We start from the raw sequence: 26,119 nt of genomic DNA on the forward strand, positions 1-26,119 counted from the left end.
ATTAATCAAAAATCTGATTTAGACGACGTGTGTTTAAAATAAAATTTATTTTGACATAATATTATAGTCTTCTATTATTTCGTAATAAAGTATAGTGCGAAAACATCTTCTTGACTACGTGTTAAAACTGTGAACTAACTTGCTCCGCCCATTTTTAACTGCACTTCATTATAAACTAACAAGCTCTTTCCATTTAGGAAACAAGAGCGCCTAGAAGCGTAGCCAAGAAGATGTTTTCGCACAGTAGTGAAGTACAGATGAAAATGACGGATAAATTAAGGCTATACCCACAGAACAGATAATAAATAGAATACCGATAGGCAATATTCAATACGCCGCATGGTGAAGCAGGCTTTTGAATGTGCGAGTGTCCTACGAAAATGAAGCACGCACTATGCACGTGCAATAGTGTGTGTAATACACCAACATTAAGTGAGCGTACATTCATAAACCGAGAGCAGTTTTTAGTATTCGACGTAACACGTATTCTTAACACGTATTCTTAACACGTGTGTAAGTTTAACCCGGATTCTCCCTTACTCGAGTCGGTTACCTGCTATCGCCTTACCCGTTGTGTATTTCAGTTCCCATTATTTCTGAGTTCCCTGGCTATACCTCTGTTGCGGCATGGTCTAAAAAGATCGTGGCTAGGCGATGCGCCGATTGCGGGTGCAAATGACGCATGCCGAACGAAATATAATTTGTCATATAAATCCAACATGCGTCCATTTAATGTTCTGTTTATTGTTCTATTAGTAACAATAATAATATATTCATTGACATGTTTTCTTTTTAAAGTAAATGTGTAACGTTTTTAGTCATCTTTACACGATTTAAGAATTAATACCCCCGTCGCCATCACGAAACAAATTGACGTATTTACACCTCGACGTTCGCTCTCAGACTGCCAGCGAGTCCAAAATTTCGTCGCGCCTATATTTGAAAATTATTTGCCGTTTCACTGAAGTATCGCCTTAATGAACTCTACCCGTGTAATAAGGGTGAATTTCCAAACCGTGTTAATTTGTATATTATGTCATATCGTTTTTTCTCTCTCTGAGTCTGTATTCGGATGCCAGATGTTTACCCTTCAATACATATCGTATGCACCAGTGGCAAAGGGTGGAGGTAGGCTGTTCTCTCTGACATACATAGTGCACATTTTGTTTTTATTGAATAAGACCACAATCAGTAGTGTTCGTTAGTTTTTAAAATTCAATTGGACCTGCCTAATCCAAGCCGTAGTAGAAGGGTGAAGAATTTTAATTCATCTATAAAATATCAAAAATTTTCCATTATACCGTAATTTTAGATATTTTTTAGCCAGAAGAATATTTTTTATCGATTATGGTTTGGTTTAGATAGGGTTTATTGAATTTTAAAAAACTAACCAAACCACCTGTAATATGTATTCTTAATTAAACGAAAACAAATAAGTATGACTATTTTTGAATGTACACTATTGGGGATCGCCCATAGCATATCTAAACTATGTATAATGGTTTTGATTAGGCAGGGTTTAATTGATTTTTATAAACTAACCAATATTTTGTTATTAAATATGCAATTTGTATCTTTAGTTAAATGAAAACAAATAAGAGTGACTGACAAAGCTTAGTGTGCACTATTTATGTCGGATCTGAACAGCCTACCTCCACCCTTCGTCACTGGTATGCACTTAAAACTACATTGAAATAAGTGATTTTTACAAATTTTCATCAGATGTCTTTTTTGAAATTTTTCTGTTAAGGTATGTTTGGAATGTGTATTTGTATATACAGTAGAACCTCGATTATCCAGATTTTCGATTATCCGGATTATTTTTATTAAACGACAAATTGGATAATATAATCGATGCTTTGAAACGCGGTGACTCAGGACGTTATCTATCTAATAAAAATATGGTGTCGGAACGTCAACCATCTCGGATATAAAAAACAAAGTGAAACTATTATGAAGTTTACTAATTATTGTTTAATGTCAGAAGATGGAAGCTCAGAGCGGAAAGTTATGAAAAAATCAGGAAATAAAGAAGTTGAAGAGTGTATTTTTATGTGGTTCATACAAAGACGAAAGAAAGAGTCACGTCGGTAATAATAACGGTTACAACCGATTGATCAGGGTGTAATAGTAATAGAAACATTCAAACGTTTATATAGAAAACATATTATGCTTCGACGATTATTGCTAGTATACGAAAATAATGAAGAAACAGTTATCAGCTTCTACAAGAAAATAAAATTAAAAGATTGTTGCTACGTGGCAGCAGATAGTTGGAATTCTTTAGATGTGTCAACTTTGAAAAAATCATGGAACAAAATTTTGAAAAGACCATTAGTAAGTTCCGGTAACGCAAACGCGGTAGAACCAGAAATCGATAATTGCTTTTTTTAATAAAAAAATATTTATTATACATATGTGTATGTATAATGTAAATCTAGACAAATAAAAAATATTCATACTGAATATACTTGTTATTCCCTGTCAATTATGATGATTATCCGGAGTTTTCCTTATCCGGACTATCTTCATCCCCAATTAGTCCGGATAGTCGAGGTTCTACTGTAGGTATAGAATAGTCGCCGTATGGTGCCTGAGAACGAGTCACATTGGATATTGGAATAGCATGTGCTATGTTTTGTACTATTTATTTACTGTCAAGTGAGTCGGTGAGGTCAACGATGACTTCGATCCCCCGCTCGATTCCGTCGCCTCACTACCCCCCTAAGTTTTTGCTCTAACATCATTATTTACGTATTCCGACATTTTTTTGTGTTTGGTAGTTCACATGGAAATGAATCATCACGTAACTAACGGTGTTGTCAAATCATAAATCATAATGGTCTTCTACCAGGGTTAGCGAACCTTTTGGAAATGTTGGCACTTTAACTATCTGACGTGCCGAGCAGTAACATAGATAACAACATTGTTTTTAAAAATTCTATTAAAAAAATGACGATGTTCTAGAATTCAGTGCTTCCCAAACTTTGTTATACCACGGCCCCCGATATCAGAAAAAAAATCCAAGGCCCCCCCCTCCCCAAAAATTTTAGTCTTTAGTGACCGATAGTACTTTATTTACCATTAATTGTTATTATAGGTACATTATTATTAAAAATAATAGAACATTTTTCATTTCTTGTTTGTAAAGCAAAAATTAAAAAAAAAAACAAAAAAATTAACTTAATTTATTACAGCTACAGCCTACAAACACAATTTAATGAGAGGGGAATGATTGCATATTTTTACATAATTAATCAATATCCAGTACAATGTTTGAAATGTTATTTCGCAGGGTTTGCTCCAAAGTCTCCGTTGAAAGATTTTTTTATTACCAGTAATGATTGTTTCGCATAGGTAGGTATATTGTCTCGAAAGGAATTATGATTAACAATGCTGCTTTTGCGTTTGACGGATATTCTTGCTGTCGCCTTATCCAAAATTCTGCAAGACTTCTTTCATTAAATTCGACTTAAAAAGAATTATCTGATCTAATAATGTCAATCGATTCTTATTGAGCTGTCCTCGTAATATGATAATATTTTAAAGATTTAGCAAATGGTGTTCTTATCCAATAAAATTGTACTCTTGGTCTTCATTTAATTTTGGGAGATACCTACTTATTTGTTGAAATACTGAAATATTTCGCGGCTCCCTGGCAGGAGTTCCAGGGCTCCCTAGAGGGCTGCGCCCCCCAGTTTGAGAAGTACTGTTCTTGATACCACTCACAAAACATAGCACACATGTAGTAGATATATCACTTTTTTCAATTACGCTATACTTCGGTCCACCAATTTTGAAACTGTCGTCTGCCAGAATTACTACTAAGCTTCACCAAGTTTTTGTTCCTTATTTGGTGCAGTCATTTTTTTGTGGGTAGAAATAAAACTGTTTTTGTTAAAGTATTAATTTATTTCGTTATTTGCGTACGAATTGACACCAGAATTACTCCGATCAGATGAGGCATTCTCTCGCTACAGTGGTCTCAAGCATTGTAAATAGATAAAAATAGAGGTTCGCAGCGTGGTATTCCCCGCCGCCTGATGAGGCCAGTACGATAATATTATATGTGACGCATAAGACCGACCTATGCTATTATTATATACGTATATAAATTAAACGTAATGCTTAATCTTGAAAAGTATTTTTTGTCTGCTATATTTTATACAATGCGATCTGTCATTTATTATTATTATTATTGGTGTTTTCTCTCACGCATGCCATGCAAAATAATCTCGCGTGCCATGTTATGTTCGCTACCTCTGTCTTATACCATGCATTGTTAGCAAGCAAAAATAAAATCTAACTTTTTTCCACATTCTTACGTAATAATCGTATTTTTAATATTATATAAATAAGTGTGTAGACTTCCCTACTAATGCTCGTAAATCTTTTATTAGCATAATTATTGGCGAATACATACATCAACAAAGAGCATTTTTCTTTGTTGCAACTCTATAACAAAATAAATAATTACGTTAATAAGTCGAGTACTAGGCATTTTATTTTATAATGACTGTCCACCAACAATATTAATAATTCAGGGTTAGTAACATAAGAGGTATTAAATAAAAAGAGGGGCAAGGAATCGGCTTTCTCATACAACATAATGAAGCAGGCCAACAATAGCCGACAACACTTACGAGAAATAGCGATTAAAAAAATTCAGGGCATCACGGAGGATTTACTTCAGTCATTATAATGTACCCATATAATAAAATGATAACGTGGAAATTTTGCCGCAAATTGATTACCAGCCTGCCTTACCATACTTTTTCACCATACTTGCCTGCTTCACCATACTTTCATATAACTTGCCGCCCCTAGGTTAGTAAGTAGCATTAAAGTGTTGAACGCCTTACGTTATTTTTCTACTGTTGATTATAATATGAGTTGCCTATTTCCAAAATTCACCTTGTCCGTTTGGTTTTGTTTTGAGATATTCACATAAAACTAGCATGGAACGTCTAACTAAAGTCTACATAGAAAAAATAACATTTTTTTTCTCGGGCCATTGGGTGGGTGGATGCTTTTAATATTTTAACTAGAGGGCTTTTCCAATCAAACACTTGAAAGTTTTGTTGAACATGATATACTTTCCCGTGTTGAGGGAAAGTTTAAAATACTCTGTAACAATGGAAAACATGATATTTGAAAATTGCCACCAGAGACGGACAAGATGCATTTTGAAATTTGATGATGTTTTTCAACCGTTATACATACTGGCTACAAAAGACTAGTTTTGGAAATGTTTATAGAACATGTGTGTGCTATAATAATGAATAAAATTGCATAGGTATTTAGTTCATTTTTGGTTAAAACTGGACAATAATATGATTTTTTGAAATAGGCGACTCATGCACAAAGGTTTATTCGATAAACAACAGTCTATATTCTCTAATATACGTACACTAATTATTATTTATCTTGTTTTAGTGTTGCAAGAAATATAAACCATTTAAAATATTTAGAGTTTTAATGAAGTTATTCTTTGAAAAAAAAAACGATTAGAACCTACTACAACTACTTCAAAAGTTTAGGTTAAACCAATCGATTCAAATCGATCTCCATTCGCCCATCTCTATTGTTTCCCCATGTGCAGGTTGTCGAATTTTATATCAATATTCAAACATCGAATTTGGCGCCAGTATCTTGGAAAAATGTTTATTTATTGTTATAAGTATTACCGTTTAGGGCGTTTAGGCCCTAACCTATAGGGAGATATAGAGTTCGACAATAAAACAAATTGGGTAAGGCTATTATAGTAGGTACTCCATATTATCATTGTTGTGATCGAGGTCTTCTGAGACCAAAAATGAAACCAAAACCTAACACAACCTACTGTATCTCAAAAAAGTAGGTTGTATTAGGTTTGGTTTTTGGTCATTAAACACCTTAACCACAATACTAGAGCTTTACCGATTTTTATCAGTATTTATTTGCAAATAGTACTTAAGTATATACTTCAATGTAAAAATAATAGTAAGTGTCCACTAAAATAATTGTCAAATTCTTCTGGCTATACAGGCGACTCATTTTAGTGTTGGTATTGTTATTTTCAAATGACACTAACACCATTGCAAAGTGATTTCATCATGGTCGCAATGCCTGAAGAATATGCCCTTCCTCTAGCTATCATGTTCTGATGGCGGAATTATAAAATTTCCGAATGAGTAAAAAAAATATTACAAATTAATCGTATCTATTATTTTCCTGTGCAAACTATATCACTTTTTTAAACCCCCTGTCATTCGACGTAAAATGTCTGAAGAAAGTGAGTTTATGTTTTGTTGGCTTGTGACATTACATTTTCTACAACCTCCCCTATCCCCGTCATCAGGAGTTGAGTCTTCGGCGTGAACAGACGTGTTTTCAATAAATTTATGTCGCCGTCTAATTACAAATAATTGCTTTGCTTAATTAGTTATTTCGCTCATAAACGATCATTATAAATCGTTAAATTAGTGTTAAGCTAGTAATTAAATTTGGTGTTTCATAAAAATTTGTTAACGTTGTACAAATTGTTTCGATTTAGTTCATCTTATATTTATAATAATTATTAATAATAACGATTTTGTAGTTAATAAATAAACGGGATAGTTTAATATTGTAATTTTGTAATTTCTTATTATTATTATGGATTAAGGCAACAATTTAATATCGTACTTTGTGTTTAGTTATAATGACCTACACTCCGGTAAAACTAAGTGATCTTGCAAAATCCTAAGGTAGCAACCGTTCAGACATTTAAATCATATTGGCAGCAAAGGCATAGTAATATGCCGCTCAAACGGACCCCTCCTCGTGGGGAATCGCTACCGGACATTCCAGGCCCTGCAAAAACTGCTTCAGGAATCGGAACACGCGTACGCGAGCGGTCAAAAAAGGAACGCTCGCCGAAGAGCCCCAAATCACAACAAGATAAGGCCTCTACTGCTGAAGATGGAGAAAGAGAGCCAAAGCAAAAGAAAACCAAACAAAGAAGCCACCAGCCTGCACCCCCGAGTACGTCGGATGTCGAAAGCGACTGCAACGTCGTTATAGATTCAGCAGTATCGGACACCACAACCGAGCCTGAAAATAATGTCATCTATGATGACATACAAACGTGCTTACATGAAGTGCACTCCTCCCTTAGGGCTGATTCTAAAGATAAGCTACATAATGCCCTACTAAGCCTTTCCGAGGCTGTTGGAAGGCAGAATTTGTGCATGGCCAAGCTGGAGATAAAAGTCGTAGCGCAGGAATGCGAGATTAAGGGCCTGCAGATTCAACTTCGTGATAGGCAATTAAGCATTGAAAATCAAAACCTGGCCATTGCTGATTTAAGAGAGCAGACGAAAACTCTCAAAACTGCCACATTACAAATCAACAAGGAGCCTACCATCACTGCCCCCCCTATTGATACCACCTGGGCTACTGCGTTAGGAAGGCGGCAGCGTCCGGCAGCGGCGCCATTCACGGCACCTGCTGTCACCGGGTCAGCATTTCCTTCGCTGTTGCCGCTAGCACCAAGGCCTGGAGTCCTCTTTTTCCCTACGGGAGAAGGAGAAAAACGATCGGAAACGACAAGAGAGCTCATCAAGAAGTCCCTTAACCCCAGGGATATTGGGGTACAAATAACGGAAATTAGAAACGTCAGAAACGGAGGTGTTATCGTACACCCCCGCTCTGAGGACGAGGCCAAGCGTCTCGTCAGCGCTCTGGAGACCTCAGAGACTGCTCTGAGTGTTAAACTTGCAGGAAAAAAGCAGCCTCGCATTATTATTTTTAATATGCCGGCTTCCACTACAGAACCCCAGCTTCGGGAGGCAATTTACAACTCTACAAGAGAGCAAACGGGTCTATCTGAGGAGGCCTACCAGGCCGTACGCCTCAGCCACAAGGTGGGTCCCAGGACTGGCAGATGCCATTATATCACGTATGTACCTGCCGCGGTGTGGTCTGCTCTCATTGCAGATGACAGACTGTACATGGGGTGGGACTCTTTCCCACTCCAGAACTATCTAGGGGTAACCAAGTGCAATAAATGCCACTTATATGGGCACATGGCCAAATCATGCTCGGCAAAAGACGTCACCTGTTCTTACTGTGCCGAACCAGGCCACGACCGTGCGGACTGCCCCGTGAAGGAAGCTTCACCAAAATGCGTTGCCTGCCGCCGTCACAAGCGGCCATATGACCACCCGACCCATAGTGTAACATGTCCGGCTCGCCTGTATGCGGAGCAGAGGGAGCGATCAATGACGGACTACTCAATTGAAATCCCTCACCCATCCTCAGCATGACTCGCTTATAATAAGCATCATTCAACAACTTCCGCACCTCGGTCATGTGAGATTTATTATCAAAATGTAAGAGGCCTAAAAACTAAAGTAAATACATTTAAAGAGGGTATATTGTGTGCCCGACCATCGATAATTGCTCTAAGCGAAACATGGCTCGACGACACCATATCGGCCAATGAGCTGTTCGGAAGTGAATATTCTGTGCATAGAACAGACCGTCGAAATGGTAGACGAGGTGGGGGCGTTTTGCTGGCAATTAGAAATGGGGTAGCATTATCCACACAAACTTTATATCCAACCAGATCAAATTTAACTGAATATGATTTTGATTTTAATTTGTGTAAAGTTAATTTTAACTTTTGTTCACTGTACTTGGCCGCTGTATATTTCCCTCCCGGCAGCTCAGCGACTACATACAGTGACTTTTTTCACATAATAGAAAATTTGGTACTGCCCAACAAAAAACTAATTATTTTGGGAGATTTTAATTTGTATTCCGCTGGTATAATTGAATCTGATTATACCAGCTTTAATAATTTATTTAATTTAAAACAATTTTCTTCTGTGAAAAATAGTCTCGGTCGGACGCTTGATTTGGTGCTATCTAACGTTGGTTGCACGGTGGTCAGCGCGTGTGATGAGCCTCTCGTTCCTGAAGATGTCTATCATCCCTCTACTTGCACAATTTTATCTTTTAAGCATGTATCGCACAGAAATGATTCGTCGATTCCTCCACTGAATAGGCATAATCCGCAATGGAATTTTTCAAATGGAAATTTTTTAGCGCTGTATAATTCTTTGAGTACTACAGATTGGACCTCTTTATATGAACAAATTGATGTAAACACGGCATTAGCTATTTTTTATAATAAATTTTATAATAGTCTGGACTCCTGTTTCCCTCGCCGGCTCGTTCATCTACCGAAGTACTCATATCCTAAGTGGTTTACGCCAGAAATTATTTATAATCTAAGGTCAAAGGCATATTATCATGCACTGTGGAAAAAACATAGACGGACTGCAGATTATAGTAAATTTTCCTGTCTTAGAAACTCATTGAAGTGTGACATCTCTTCGGCTCACAAATCATATCTAACGTCGATTGGTCGAAATATTGTCTCAGATCCTAATTGTTTTTGGAAATATATTCATTCGCTTAGTTCCAGTAGTACTACAAAAGACAATGCCATGATGACGTTGAATAATGATCCTATAGAGAACCATGTTATATCTGATGCATTTGCTAAGCATTTTGAATCACTTTATAGCTCAATAGAACCGCTACTTGACCCCGATTCTGCTGGTCCTTCGTCTGCAACGCAAGATATTCAAATCTCAGCTTTTGACGAGAAAGATATGGAATATGGGTTTTCAAATTTGTCTCCCAAAAGTTCATTTGGTCCAGATGGCTTGCCACCTTATGTGGTTAAGGGCTGTTACGAACATATATCCTTTCCGCTTAAACATATATTTAATTTAATCATAGCATCCAGCACTTTTCCTGATGCATGGAAAATAACCCGCCTAAGGCCGCTTCATAAAAAGGGATCTAGATCAGAGATCTCTAACTATAGGCCAATAGCAGTTCTTTCGGCTCCATGTAAATTATTTGAATCGATATTACATATAAACATCAACCGTCAAATAGACTCTCGCCTCTCCGATTCGCAGCATGGTTTTCGACTTAGGCGGTCCACAGTAACAAATCTTATAGTGTATAATAATTTTATTTCAAATTCTATGGATAAGTCAATTCAAGTTGATTCTGTGTACACAGATATTTCCAAGGCATTTGATCGTGTTGATCACGATATTTTATTACAAAAGCTTTGTACATTTGGCGCGTCATATAGTATAATATGTTTTTTTGCTTCTTATTTGAAAAATCGCCGTCAATTTGTTGATTATCATGGGAATGAATCGCGGATTTTTAGAACAAACTCTGGTGTTCCTCAAGGTTCAAATCTTGGCCCAATTTTGTTTTTAATATTTTTTGATGATATTGTCAAAGTTATAACCAATTCTTCTTGTTTGCTATTCGCAGATGATCTTAAACTTTTTCGAACTATTGAAACCCCATTATGCTGTGCGATGTTGCAGTCTGACCTAGATGCTATCTCGCAATGGTCTATCTTAAATAAACTTGAATTCGCTACCTCCAAATGTAATATTATTTCATTCAATCGTTCAAGGCACACCTTATTGTTCCCATACACATTGTCTGGTATAATATTGAGTAGGGTAACGGAGATAAAAGATTTGGGAGTATTGTATGATACAAAGTTCACTTTCAATCAGCATATTCTTAACATCAGTACTAGATCTAGCAAAATGCTTGGTTTTGTTATGAGGGTTTCAAAATCATTCGAAAACGTCCGAGTGCTACGTACATTATACGTATCATTTGTGTTGAGTATTCTTGAATATGCCAGCATTATTTGGAGTCCTAATAGGTTCATGCACACAATTAAGCTGGACCGAGTCCACAATAGATTTCTTAGATTTCTCTACTTAAGAACATACGGGTTCTTTCCTTATGATAATGACAATAAAATGAATTTCCCGACTCGTTTTCTTCTGGGTATGCTATCAATGCAATCCCTGTCTACCCGAAGAGTGATTGTTCTTTTAAAGCATTTCTTTTTACTTCTTCGTGGGTTCATTTACAATCCGCATATACTGGCGAATATTAATTTTCATGTTCCCACCAATATCACTCGCAGCTCCACGGTCTTCAAGATACCTCGTCGCAGGACAGATGTTATGTTTCATGATGCTGTGTATCGTGCAATTAGCTTATTTGATGGCACCATAAAGGTTGATTTGTTTTTTATTAATTATATAATGTTTGTAGACGTTTTAAATAGGATAAATTTATAATTGTATATATTATCATATTTCTTTAATATTCACACATGCTGTCTTTTCCACTTTCTTGTCATATTAGTTGTTATTTGTAATTAAGATATTTTTATATATTTGTATGTATTATGTATTATGGCGCATTGGCCAAAAGCTGTAATGCCGTAATACTCTTTTTTTATAAATAAAATAAAAAAAATAAATAAATAAATCACAAATTACATTATATATGGATGACCCCTCATTCTGTTAATTTTCTATTGATACAAATTTGGTTCGATCCTTAATTTGGTTTATTTGTGTACTTATTCACTGGTTCAATACTCGCTACATATTTAACTGGCGTATGCATAGAACAGCAAACTACATTCAAGCTATTTAATGCAAATTTGCATGCATAAATCTAAATTGAGTCCGTTGAATTGTGACGTCACGTCTCTGACGTAATACGTGTCATGCCGAGACTAATGTTACCAATTTTTAAATTTTGATTCCCCGATAATTAATTTAAAATATTGAAATTGTGAATTGGTGTAAAAATGTGCAAACGGTACCATATAAATTTAATAATTATAAATGAATAATTATCATGAACTTTAAATAATTTATTAGTTATTCCATCATATTTATTTTATATTTCTAATAATATAAATATTTATTTAGGAATCGAGTGGCCACACTTTTGTCTCGCAGCTAACTTCATCTATGTTATGAGATGCCGTATTATTGAGAATTCCGTCCTAATGTACCATACGGAAATAAAAAGGGATCTAATTTTATTATTATCATTTATAGATCTATCTATACCAATCAGCCTATGACAGTCTTACCAGTGCGTTTGAGATTTTAATTTTGTTTATTAGAGTTTAGGTGATATTTTTAAACAATGCAGACTGCGTCCAATTGCATAATATATACTATCAAAAGCAGTAACAAGTAGGCTCATATTATGTAGTACCTATTTTATCGTAATGTTACGTAAATCCATCTTATCCATGGGAAATACTGCGTTTTTTATGACGTCTTTAGTGAGCAATCGAAACACGGGAGCATTGTATCTAGACTATGGATTATTCATGATGTGTTTTTTAAACGGCACAATTATTACTGTTTAAAGTTTGCAAATGCTCTACGGGATCTACAAAATTGATGGGTTCTCAATGACGATTCTAACCAACAAAAAAACTTGTAATGAATTGATTTCTGCCGACTCTTTACGTATGTATATAAGTATGCTCCTGTCATGTGTCAGACTGACAGGAGGTGGACGGCCGCCACGTTTCATTTTCGTGCGCATTCCTGTACGCATCTCATTTTTTATAGTTTTCTTATTCGGCCGATAAACCACTAACTGCGTTAAGTGCGGTTCAAAACTGTAAGAATACAGCTGTAAATCAATAATAAAATTACAAGATGCCATCAGCATGTAAGAATAACTACTTGAATGTTTATTAGATTTATTTTATGATTATATTAAAATCCACCATTATGTAATGGCGACGCCAAGCTGGATGCAAGCCCTAGCTAACTAGCTAAACAGCTGGCTGTCTCTAGCTGCTTCCAATAGTAAATTATTATTTATCAATTTATAATTAATTTACCACAATAAAATAAACAGGAAGTACAAAAAACGCAATCACCATATTGATATATTTGAACTCATTGTTATATATTATTATTTTCACATGACACAGTCACTATAAAACGATGATGATCGAAAGCACTGCATGAGATGGCTGGGGTGCAAGTCATTACGAAATCCAGAAGGAGTACATTGACTTGGTACCATTGAATTAGTCTTTTACCCCGTGGGCACCTCATCGGTTCAACCGTGGTGTTTCTGTATTTTCCAGAGTACACTCTCATGCCCAAACACAAATATTTTTTTCTTTTTTATGTTGTTGAACGTCTTGAATTTGTAATTTGTTATGTTCACTATAATATATAAAATGTATTTGATAAGTTGTAAGTTGTAAGCTGTTGTAAGAATTGAGTATGAATCTTGATTAACCAAATTTGTCTGTTTGCAGAACTCGTCGTTCCGGCGAACGGGCGGGCGAGGGATGGACCGGCTGCGGAGGTCGTTCCGCGACTCATTCCGGCGGCGCAAGGGAGACGGGGGCGGGGGAGGCGGCGGCGGAGGGGGGCCGGAGAGCGCTCGCCCGCACCAATGGCAGGCGGACGAGACGGCCGTGCGCGCCGCCACATGCGCTTTCCCCGTCAAGTACCTGGGCTGCGTCGAGGTGTTCGAGTCGCGGGGCATGCAGGTCTGCGAGGAGGCTCTCAAAGTGCTCAGGGTGAGAATACCATTCATACATTATAAGATGTTTTTATTGGTTTTTAATAATTTAATATTGAAACTATATAAAAATGTTGGAGAAAACCATCTCCAATAGACGGAGCCTAATAACTTATGTTGTAAAACCCACTGTTGTGGATGGCATGGGGGACAAGGAAATTGTATGTGTGCAGTTTGCTGTATCGCAGTTCACTGTGAGCTATTGTACCAGAAACATTGAGATAGCATTGTTATTTATACTAATAATTTTACAAATTAAAATTAATTTGTTGTTAAACACATAAAACACTATTTAAAGTTTTAAAAAAAGAAAAAAACACTAAGTAAACTACTGAGACTGCGCTGGATCGGCCACATGCCGGAGGATATACCGGCGAGGCGGGCTATGTACTCAACCCCCGATGGCAAGAGAAGACCTGGACAGCTGAAATTGACATGGCTAGACTGCGCCACGGGAGATTTAAAAATGCTTGGTCAAAGAAATTTTAGAGTGTCGGCGGTGGATTGTTCAGGATGGAGGAAGTTTTTGCCTCAGGCCAAGACCCACCAAAGGTTGTAGTGCCATGAATGACAATGAAGTAAACTACACCGGTCCTGCTACTCCATTTAGTGTACCTGTCGCAAGCTCAATCTACCGCGCTGAAATTAGTGAGTAGTTACTGCCTTCAACGCAACGCAACTTGAATCAATCGCAACATGGCAAATTAGTTGCACAACTTCCCTTGCACATGCGTATTATAACAAACTATTTACAGGTTCGAATCCTGGGTCTGGCAAAATTTATGTTTTATAATGCGTGTTAGGTACCCACGAGTATAGACCTAAAACGTTGGACAAGTGGCTGACTGACATTCACTTCTCTTAAAAAAAATCTTTTGACACAGCCTTCCACTCTATGGAGGTCCATATAATCTTCTGTTAATCAACATCATTAAGCATTATTTAATGTTGATGATTAAAACCATTGCAAAACCTTCAAATTAGGAGATGAAATTGTTCGAAACTAACTGTTGAAATGTCACACATACTTAGGAAACTTGGGTAATGTGACAAATGACATCTTTCTTAGTTATTTTGATTAGAATGGAGTGAACAACTTCTGTCATAACAATGTTTTAAAGTTACATGTATTTTTCTAAATCGTACCAGCTGGCATTACTAATTCAGTTGGAGTGAATTTATCATCAACACTATAAGATTCATATTTCAGAGACCAGGTAAAAGTGGCAGCTATGCAGTCATATTTCAATGCAGCTATGCTGTCATATTTCAATGCATCCACTTACATATTAATATTAATTCTGTGCCTACCAATTTGACCACATAAGAAATGTTCCAGAAATGCAAAAATTAAAAATAAATATGCGCTAAATATTGTTCATTTGTTTCAGAATTCACGGCGGCGTGCAGTCCGCGCCATGCTGCATGTGAGTGGAGACGGGCTTCGCGTGGTAGAAGAAGACACCAAAGGGCTCATCGTGGACCAGACCATCGAGAAAGTTTCTTTCTGCGCCCCCGACCGCAACCATGAACGGGGCTTTAGGTAAATACGTCAACCTTCTTTAAAAATTATTTTAGTACCTTATCTGAGTTGTTTTTGATAGTCAGCCGGGTATTTTGCATTGATAAAACTTCACAGCGCCTACAGATGTGTAATGGCAGAATGTTTGTCTCTAAATTTGTGGTTTATTTACTGGTTTGAATACCGTGTGTTTTATCCAGGGCATCGATCGACTAAGGAGTTGAAAACATTGATATACTTATCTACAGGATAAATCATTCGTTTACTAGCAGTGCTCAAAATGGACTGGAGCGCCGTTCCGGTTTATAAAATTCCCAAAATTATCACTCCGTCTTGTGGAAAAATTAATTTGACCGTCTGAGGTAGTTAAGCCATAGGTATAACAAACAACCTAACACACTTATTTTTATAAAATAAACATAAAATTAGAAAACTATGTATGTAAATATTATCATAAAATTATCGAACGCTCCCGTTCGTAAAATTTTCCATTTCGAGTGCTGTATACTAGACAACTGAAAAAAAATCTGTAAGAATCAGAATGCAATGTAGGTAGAGCTCAATTTGATGTACATAGTATGTATTTATAAGATGAACATCTTGTGTCAGGATATAGATATATATGTTGGCGAAAAAAAACCATGCTGTAAATTATTGTAAACAAATTAATGTATTTTGGAAATTGACCCTTATTACAATATCGATAGAGTTCATTTTTCTATCACCTACATCTGCAGTCAGTAAGTTATTTGTTCCATAATAATAAAAAAATTATGGCATGATTTAATTTTTTCCTTGTTTGTGACCATGTTTGATCCTAATAACATCATATGGGCCTCCACAGACACGGAGTGGAGGTTTGTAATAACAGATTTTTGTTTTTGCGAGAAATGGATGTTAGCCACTTGCTCAACCTAAGAGGTTCATACTCTGACTCAAACACAAATTGGAAAACAATATGTGTATTTGCCAGACCCAGGATTCGAACCTGGGACTCACGACGTTATAGGCAGACGTTTGAGACGCTTGGCCATCATGAGACTGTTTATAATTATAGTGTAATTTAATTCATTAAGTTCATCGATATATTTCAATGGTTGAAAATGATCAAAGATCAACAAGGCCGACTATAGTCATTCCAGGGTATTGAAATAGCGAATTCCGATGGTAGTGGTAGTAATTTATTATCTTTGAATGCAATGTGGGGTGACATGTTTGTTTGCATTAAATGACAATTTTAGATGGAATATTTCATTAAAATTAATTAATTAATTTATCATTTTACAACACCATATTTATTGCATTCGAAGAATGATCAACAACTAGCGCTGTAATCGAAATTTGCAACTTCATGCACTGGCCTGAATATTGTCAGTTTTGGAGGTCAATAATTGAAGCTTAAAACTTTCAAGTAATGCCAAAATTAATCTGAATTGTGAGATCTCAATGCTACAATGTAAGGTCAACAGTTTTTAATGTCTTTAATGGGGGAAACATTATCCATCTGTATTATACACTATAATTCCAATATCATCATCAGCCGGGGTCGATCCACTGCTGGATGAAGACCTCCCCAAGCTCCCTAGTTACTAGTTTTTTGTTGCCACGTCCATCCACCAAAATTTTTAAGTTCGTCTATTCAGCCGGTTTTAGTGCATCCCTGTGGGCGTTTAGTACCCCTTGACGACCGACCACTGTATGACAGCACTTGTCCAGCGGTTTTACACTCACCGAGTGACTTATCCAGCCCATTGCCATTTCATCTGCTCGACATCTGCGACCTCTATTACATCGCATACTCTTGTATTGTTGCAGTTACATTTGCCGGGACGGCACGACACGTCGATGGATGTGCCACGGGTTCCTGGCAGCGCGGGAGCCAGGTGATCGTCTATCACACGCGGTGGGCTGCGCCTTCGCCGCTTGCCTGGAACGCAAGCAGCGCCGAGACAAGGACACCGTCATTGCAGCCGAGCTCAATAAGTCGCATACCAACAAAATACTTTCTAATGGTAATTTGATCCCTTTTCTCTTTCATACAATTGTATATAAGGTTGTCCAGTTTTTCAAGGAGCCCTTTTATATTGTAGCTATGTTGCTACATAAAGGCACCTGTAAAATATTTTTAACGCAGCACAAAGAAAATGTTGAAAAAATCTTTCTTCAATGTTAAATACCTTTAATTAGGTTATGATTTTCAAAATCTACATAGAAAAACCTAGCTGGCTTATCTGGTAGGGTAGGGTGAGGGTAGGTTAACTGGTCATTAAAAATAAAATACTCGTTTGAGCTCATTTTATTGAAACAAATAAAAAGTCACTGTTTTTATATAGAAACTACTTGCTAAAAATTCATTGTAAGTACTATCATAAGGTATTATTTGAATATGCTCAGGTAACCTACCTATGAGGCCCAGTTGTAATTTTTAGTTGTAATAAAAATAACTAAAAATAAAAAACGAAACATGTTTACCAAGGACAATGCACCAAATTGACGCCGATTGTCCAGAATCATGTAGTCAACACTCTGCATCAAATCGGTGCCGATTGTCTCTTGGCATGTAGCTTTTTCATGAATCTCTTTAAAATAACTACATTGTAAATTTTATCAAAAATGCCTAAATAAGTCATCAACTGAATGCAGAACTATTCTAACTTACATTTGAAATTTTTGAGGAGAGAGTTTTTTTAAAACAACATTTTTGTACATAAATCGTGAAGATGATCTTCGGAGTCGGAGTAGTAATTTTTTTCTTTGCTAAGCATTGGATTATATTATTATATTTTGGTTTCTTACCGTTTTTTGACCTTGTGACAGAGGATCTAGACGTGTTTAAAAGCCTTCGTGAAGTTCTTACTGTTGGTTTCGTGGCCAATAATGTCAGCTTGAACATCAAAATTACTGACTGTGGAGAAATAGTTCCACAGTGCCTTTTATTTTAGCCAATATAGGATGATTATTGTTAGTCATTTTGCAGTTTGGTTTGAATGTTATAGTCACCGACAGTTGCTGACATTTTTTGTTTTTTATTTTCACATAATTTACATTTTTGAAGTTATACTTCTTTTGGCGCGTTTGGGAAATCAGATCAGTGTATTTTTGGCATGTGACAGTAACACATAATTTATTTTTTCACACGAAAAAAAACGCACTCGATTGGATTCGAACTACCAATTGTTCGGTTATCAGCCGAACGCACTACCTTTACGCCACAGTATGATACTGCAATCGTGACAATTATACAGTATAATATTATAGTTTAAAATTGTTCCGTTGCCTAGGCAGTAAATTTATTATTGTCGGCCATTTGTAATTCCTTACCTAAATAAACCATTAAACGTCAGAGTGACAGTTGGTACTTTAAAAATAAAAACAACGAGAAACCATTATATTATAATAATATAAGTTAGAGTGTATAGAAATAAACCAACGGCGTTCCAATAAGCAGTCCTTTTTCATGAGTGTGTAATTTAACATGATAAATAAGTACACACACTTTTTTTATAAAACCAATTTGATTGATTTAAAAAAAAAATTCATAACCCCCAATTTACGTTTTCCCTCTACTTACATTTTTTGAAAGTGCCTTCAAAAACGTAAAATTTACAATGTACGTATGCACAAATTATAAAGGGATCTGACGAGTTCATATTAAGCACATTAATAATGTTTCTGCTCTTATAAGTTTGTTACAGTTTTGACCATCACATTTTTTGCCAGTTTCACATTATTTGATTTGTCATCTTATTGCTTCATTTCAATTTCATAATCGAATATTACTTTTGTTTTAGGAGGTTCAGTCAATAGATCGGATCGGTCTGTGAGCATCGAAAGCAGTAACGGGGGTTTCTCATTACCCTCTTCCCCGCTATCGTTATCAGCTCCGGTGGCTCTGCCCGCTCCCATCCCGGCACCGGCCCCACCTAATCCATTCGCCATCGAGCGCCCCCACGCTGCACCCCACATGCTGGAACGACAGGGCTCCTTCAGAGGCTTTTCACATCTCAATAACAAGTGAGTTTTCGAGAAAATTTTATGGATCATGTTATCGATTATGTGTATTATAAATTCAAGTGGCGAAGAGTAGAGATGGGCTGTGGGAATCTGACATAAATAGTGCACACTTTGTCAGTCATTTTTACATTTTGTTTCATTGTACTTCGAATACAAAATGCCGAAGGTGTTAGTTAGTTTTTAAAATTCCATTAAACCATCTATCTGCGCGAATCTAGTGGAGCGGGTTCGATTCCACCGCAGGCCAAACCAGCTTCAACTATCATCATGAGGATGATTCAGCTACCAACACGATTGTGTTGACGCTTGATTTGATTGTTTCATAATATACGCTCGGTGCTCGGTTGCTAGTGTTAACAATTATAAGTAAACCAAAAATTATATACTTATTGGTCAAGGTAGTGGCAACACTAAACGACACAAACACAGACCCCTTCAAACCAACCCGCCTCGCATCACACTCGGCCTCTATCGGTATCACGCGTATCACGAGGCCCTACGTTTGGATGTGAAGCATCAGCAGTTTTCCACACTGGTAATGTCTTAGGAGCAGATACCCAAGTCTTCGCCACGCTCTCAAGTGAGCTTTGACTGATTCTAATGATTTTACTCTTAATACAAAGGCCGATGTAGAGAAAGGCACGGAGAATTAACAGAAATAAAAAGAATTTAATAATATAACAAAAAACGAAGCTAATCAATACGGATAGCAAAATTTGTGTGAAGAGATCTTCACACTTGCAGTAAGACGCTGCACATTTTTTAAAAGCAATACAATTGGCCATTTTGGAGACCAAGTTGGATGGCCCGATGGGTCCAACGGCTGGTTGGACCGACTTGAGAATCTCTTCCTTCTTGGAGCACATTCTCGGACATACCCAGAGGATGTGGTAACAGTCTACCCTCATAATCATGGCCCCCACATCATGAAGCGTGCCCCAAGGCTAGGATCTTTGTCGGGCCCCCCTACCTATCGCTAAGGCTACAGGCAGTGTGACGCTCCACAGTAGCATTTTCCAAATGACGTTCACAGTAAAATTAAGGGTATCTTTCAGTGTATTTTTAATACTTACATCCACTTGAATTATGAAGTTATCACGTAACGACGCAATTAAAAATTACATCGCACAACCACATACTTTAAAATATAACCACTCATAAAGGAAAATAGCGCCTGTTTTAGAGCAAATTTGTGATGTGTGTTTATCTCACTTATTTGGTCGACTCGCCACGCCGGGCCCCCCATGAGCACGGCCCCCCAGGCTTGAGCCCTGTCAGCCGGCTATGCTCATAATATATTGTTGCTTTAAATGCTAATAGAAACTATTGGAGATTTGTAGATGACAGTTAGCCAAGTAACGAATTGCTGATTGTATTTGCTGTATTTTTTTCTTTTCTATCATTGTTGTTTGTAAAATAATGAATAAAGATAGGGAGCTTTCATTATGTAAACATCGAATTTATGTTATGTCAAACGTATGATAGGACACGCCATTTACAGTCATACTTGGAAGCTCGAGGTTAATCGGATAGTTTCATATGTTTTCGGTAATCTACGACACGATTGTCAAGTGAATCATCCCCAAAAATAGGAATTATAGCAATTCTGTCACAACTCACCTCCGTTTGAGTTGGATTCAAAAAAGACTTTTCACGATTGAAGGCGATCGTGGCAGATTATAAGCGGCGTTATAATCAACTGGCAATGTAATTTGAGCTTGACAATCGCATCAAACTGATGATCAAAAAGAAATCCGGATAATCGAGATCCGGACAACAGAGGTTCTCCTACTGTATATCAAATTTGTCTTATCTTTTTTTGTAAAATATGGAAGCATTTTAAACTAAGTATCTAATCATAACTAATTATAAATATGTCTTTTTCAGTTCACCATTCAAACGACAGATGTCTCTTCGCATCGGAGATCTGCCGAGCAATCTAGAGAGGCTACGGCCCGCCTCAGGTCCTCAGCCCTACCAGCCCCTGCTGCCCCTGTCACCCGATCCGGAAGACGAGGTGGCAGCCATGTGCCAGCGGCTTGCGCGCGGCCTGCAACTGCTATCAGAGGAGCCCTGTCCGGCACCGCCACCCGCCCTGCCCCCCCTGCCCACAATACCCTCGCACGGCCCCCTTCCACCTCTACAGCCTCTCCCGGCTGACCTGCCGGCCCCTGACCAGTGGCTGGGAAGGGTGGCGCGCGCCCCTCCCCTCAAGTCCCGCGCGCAGTCCCTCGGCGGGGACCCATTCGATGCGGAGTGGGCGGCACCCGTCCGCCCCACCAACCCTTTCCTCCAGCAGGCCCTGTGAGGGCCGCCACTCTTCTACGGCACAGTCTGCAACTTACATATCTGTCGAAAGGCTTTTTGGCTAATTCACAATTAGTATTATAGGTTCCCTAGATTGTAATTCTAATCGTGGCTCGTTCTTCCGACGCGTTTTCAGTATTTCATAATATAATGTCTTAACAAAGATTTCAACGAGCGCGACCGGATAACGTGACGTCCTTCAAAAATGTGTAACAGTTTTTTGTAAATTCTGCGGCGGCGAGACTAGCTTGTGAAATTCCGGCCACCGAGCGGTCGTATTTCTTTGCATATAAGCTTGAAAATTTTACACGTTACTTTACTATGTATAGTATTCTAAATACGATTGATCAGAATTCACTTGTGAAGGTAAAAGATGATCAACTCAATCCATATCCCTAGTTCCAATACCACGCAATGTTCACTTTGGAAATTTTACAAAGGAGAAAAAATATAAGTTTTTAACTCTTCACCTTAGTATTACTAATATAGAAAATGCAAAAAATGATAAATAATAATCTGTCACCAATACTTGCTAAAGATTGTTAATTATGTGTTTTTAGATAACAAAATGCCACTACCTGTGTAGGACTATAAATTATCTTCAAATTCAATAAAAACTATTGTAGAGATAAACGCTCTATGTCTTGTGGCATGACGGGGTTGTCAAAACGTGATGATTTTCCATGAAGCGATTGAGGCGGTGGCTTTATGAGAAAGCACGCAACTCTCAAAAAGAAACGTATTTATCACAATGTCTCTGAAACCAATCAAAGCATAAAACCACCAAAGTGTAAAAAAATCCTGACAGTATTGTGACACTCAATGGTTTGCTCAATTTTCAAAGCTGACAGCGTCTCGGGAGCACACATAAAAACTGCCCGTGGTTTTTGAACTGGGGGATGAAAAATATTCTTTTACTACATAATTTATTGAATTCTTATTTTCTGTTTTGTTGAATATTAGATGCAAGACTCAAATATTTGATTTACAATATTTATGGTTCTAAATAATTTAATTAGGTATCTTAACGGTAATGAGCTAAATTAATCGATCGGTTGTCTTGTGTTTGAACAAAATACTCACCCAAAGCCCACTTTTAAACTTACTAAACAACAAGATTGTGTTGTGTTGTGTTTGTTCTATGATATAAGTACTTAATTATTATTTTTTTTTTTATCTAAGTCAGTCATAATGATTTATGCTCAATAAATGGTACCCAAACGATTCCAATTTTGTAGAAATTTTGTATACTATTCCACCACTGGTGATGGTGATGGTGATGGTGATGATACATATTACTCATCATTACTGTCATCACTCGTACACATACGTGATTGTCTTCTTCATTTTCCCTGTTATCATTACAAGAGAACCAAAATATTAAAAACGAAACTGTTAACAGTATCAGACATCGATTGTCCATCTAGGTGCAGTTCCCATGACCATGACCTAACCAGCGTAGAGAGCTGTGCTGCTGGAATCGTTATACAAAACAGAGCGTTGGCCCATGAATATGGCAGAGAATTTTCCCTTTGAAAACATTTAGGACTGCGTTTCGCAGAGTAAATATCCAGGTTCCCGAGTCTTATGTGAGCTTCGGAATTTACAATTTATTAGTCTTCTAAAGCCTGCTTTTGGTTCACCAATAGAGTGCGTGGGACATGAAATGTTTCAATACACCCGAGTGATTGTCCTGTTAATTTCCTCTGTGATATCTTATGTCGGTTCACGAGAGAACCAAATTGAATTTTGACTGTACTAAATAAATACCATTGTCCATTTAGGATTTCGTTTCCAATTTGTTTAGTTCATTTAGTAATTCATCTACTACTAATACTTAGAATTTTTTGATCTAAGAAATCAATCTTTTCTGTTTGGAGAGATGGTGAACCAGTACGGGATTTAATTGATTTGAATAATATAGAATCTTTATTTTACGATATGTTATAAACTTGGGAACTTTTTAACAGTTTTTTAACGTTAATTATTTGAAATTTGATACATATGTATTTAAATACAGCTCATATGATTCGACAGCTTAAACCTCTTAGCATAAGACATCGTTTTTATAGCTTGTTTTGTTTTTGTGTCTTTTTTGTTTTCTAAATAATATTTTTACATCACTAACTCTCAGAAGAGATAGTGTTTCAATAACGGATGCCACATTGATGGTTATACGTAATATACGTAATCAACATTAGCGATTTATTCACCATGCAAATAATTTGTGCCCATTTTTTTAACTTCGTGAGTCAGAGCTTTTAACTCCTATTTTATAAGGAATCATCGCGGTAGATGGATAATATTGTATAAATTAATTTTAATTTGTATTTTGAACGTTGTTTCGTATAATCTGAGTGTGGCTTCATTTTGTTAATTTGAAATCAAAAGGAATGGAATTTCGAAAAAAATTCGAATTATGAAAAAATTTGAATTATGAATTTTGATAGTCAAATTACGAATTACGCAATATATATTTTCAAAATTCATTTATACACGTGAATGTAGCTAATGATTTACGACACCATCTTGACTGCTTTTGAAAGCGTGCTTGCTTTTAAATATAGTATTATCAGGCAAACTTATAGGGGACTGTCTTAATTTATAATAGTGAATATATTTTTAAGTTTATTTTAGTGCGGTGATGTGCTTACATTGAGCATTGGCAATGTACTTTTGACAGCTCTCCTCAAAAAGAATGGCGCCGTAAATTTTCTATCTCATTCACGGTGTATACAAAAAAAAGTATGGCATTTTTTCAAAATTTGTAATAAAGAATAATTCAAATCTTATCGAACCACATGATTTATTTATTTGTATTAATGAAAACTGTCATGCTAAAGTGTAAAATGAGAAAGTCTACTAATTTTAGGTACATATGTCAGAAGGATTGGTAATTATTAATAATTGAAGTCAGTTTATTTTATTTTTCAATTTTTCCTTCAAATACGAAATGAAAGATTAAAAATCTGATATTGCTGTCTTAAGTTTGCAAACCATCTATGTCCAATTACTGTTCAAAATGATAAAATTCAGGATTGATTAAACATCTTGCGAATAAATAATACAATATTTGCTGCATATTTTAATTATAATTAGTCTCCTAGGCATTGTAAATAAAAACTTTTTAGCCTAAACATTAGCAATTCTTTAATTGTCATACACGACATTTTGTAATTTGGACGTATATGGTTCACAAGTTAAGTCGACAATGCTTTTTGTTAACCTTTGCTTGCCCAGCATCGATTTTTACATGTAACAGTATTTTACCCGCATAGTTGCATAATAAAGAGCACCTATGTAACTAGGTAGACTAACGATGCAAAATATTTATTAATTTGTAACAAAGTTATGAGAGTACTGTTATTCGGAATACGGTATTGTCTATTTTAGTGGAGATTTAAAAAAAGACTTGCCTGTTGTTTTATTCCTTAAATTTTGGTATATTATTATGTATTATTAACGTCTGTATAGTATTCCGACACAAATAATTTTTTTGTTTTTTTCCAACCAATTTTGACATGGAGCTGCTGTTAAATGTTACAAGGTTTTAAGAAAACTGTTTTAAATTTTATTTGGAGAATATTGCAGATACATGGATTATGCATTTAAAATTATTCAGTCAATTGTAGAAGTTACGGAAAAATCATACTGTCTGTTTATCTTGTTAAACTAATTAATCACACTTCAATCATGCTAGTATTATCGAACCTCTGTGTAAGATTCTTGCACCCATAACAAGTCTAATCGATCAGAAATCAATTCACATAATCTTAATCATGTCCATACATATATTGTATCCATCCATGTCTCTTTTTTCGATATTCTAGGAATACATATCGAATATTCATCTCTGATAGATAACTGAAGAACTTGTAAAACCTTGTAATTTCGAAATAAGAATTTGTTTGACAGATGTGTGAACTAGCTAACCTATTTCTTTTTGTGTTGGCATACTGAAGAAGTATTTTAAAATAAAACGTAATATATATATTTATTTTTAATTGGATTCTTTTGATGCAGTGTAATATAATTTTAAGTTTTAACGGTCTCAGTGTGGCGCTTGCTGCTAACACCCTCGGTAACCTGTCTGTAACTGTTAATGATGCGCAATGTTCATCCGTGATGGGCAGCTCAGTCTGCGGAAGGGTTAACCCCGTAAAGAGAATCATTAATAATTAAGACTGTTACACGATTTTGTAAATATACTATTGTATTTCACATTAATTATATTATTAATAAATATTTTTTAAGCTCAATGTGATTAGATCGTAGAAGGTGTATGCTTTAAGAGTGAATTTATCCATTTGTAGGGTATCACCATTATAATCTTTCGGCGTCGGGTTCTAGAGGAGTGCAGAATGATATCTAAAGAAGTGAGCACAAACACCATGGAATTATAACACTTTGTTATAATATAATAACCGTAATCCACAATTGGGGCTTACAATAAATCCTTGTTGTAAAAATAAAGGTCCTTATGCTACAAAAATTGTAATTTTTATGGAGACGAAATTGAAATATCCATAATTTCGAAATTTTCATGATTTTTTAAATTTTTGGGCAACACTTTGACCAATAGATGTTTGTAATAGTTAAAATGTCTTATTTTCTCGGCAATTGTGGGTTAATCTGTTTATATGGACTCTTCGTTCGTGCTGCACTGTTCTAACGCTCCGAGGCGAATGAATAAAAATGGCTTTAGTCTAGTGAGCGTGTCGTAAGCGTCTGTTCCGCTGACAATGAAAATAAATGCCTTGAACATGTTTTTTGCGCCACGACTTCTTTCGCAAGTCAAACTAGTATTAAAATATGCAAAATCCTGCA

At 36.3% G+C, this 26,119-nt stretch overlaps 1 protein-coding gene across 2 annotated transcripts in view; it reads left to right on the forward strand.

Moving 5' to 3' along the window:
* numb (NUMB endocytic adaptor protein) overlaps positions 1-23,695 on the forward strand; it is an 80,806-nt gene extending 57,111 nt beyond the window's left edge. For both annotated transcript variants that reach the window (XM_085960284.1, XM_085960283.1), the window contains 6 exons: positions 13,181-13,447; positions 14,841-14,992; positions 16,787-16,983; positions 18,763-18,985; positions 20,873-23,016; positions 23,077-23,695. In XM_085960284.1, coding sequence (XP_085816410.1) covers positions 13,214-13,447; positions 14,841-14,992; positions 16,787-16,983; positions 18,763-18,985; positions 20,873-21,293 — 1,227 coding nt within the window. In that variant the 5' untranslated portion in view covers positions 13,181-13,213 and the 3' untranslated portion in view covers positions 21,294-23,016; positions 23,077-23,695. The remainder of the gene's footprint in view (positions 1-13,180; positions 13,448-14,840; positions 14,993-16,786; positions 16,984-18,762; positions 18,986-20,872; positions 23,017-23,076) is intronic.
* The last annotated feature ends 2,424 nt before the right edge of the window (positions 23,696-26,119 follow it).

Source organism: Rhyacophila brunnea, unplaced genomic scaffold (genome assembly GCF_057557595.1).
Source record: "Rhyacophila brunnea isolate RB1 unplaced genomic scaffold, BYU_Rbru_1.0 scaffold_11, whole genome shotgun sequence".
Lineage (NCBI taxonomy): Eukaryota > Metazoa > Arthropoda > Insecta > Trichoptera > Rhyacophilidae > Rhyacophila > Rhyacophila brunnea.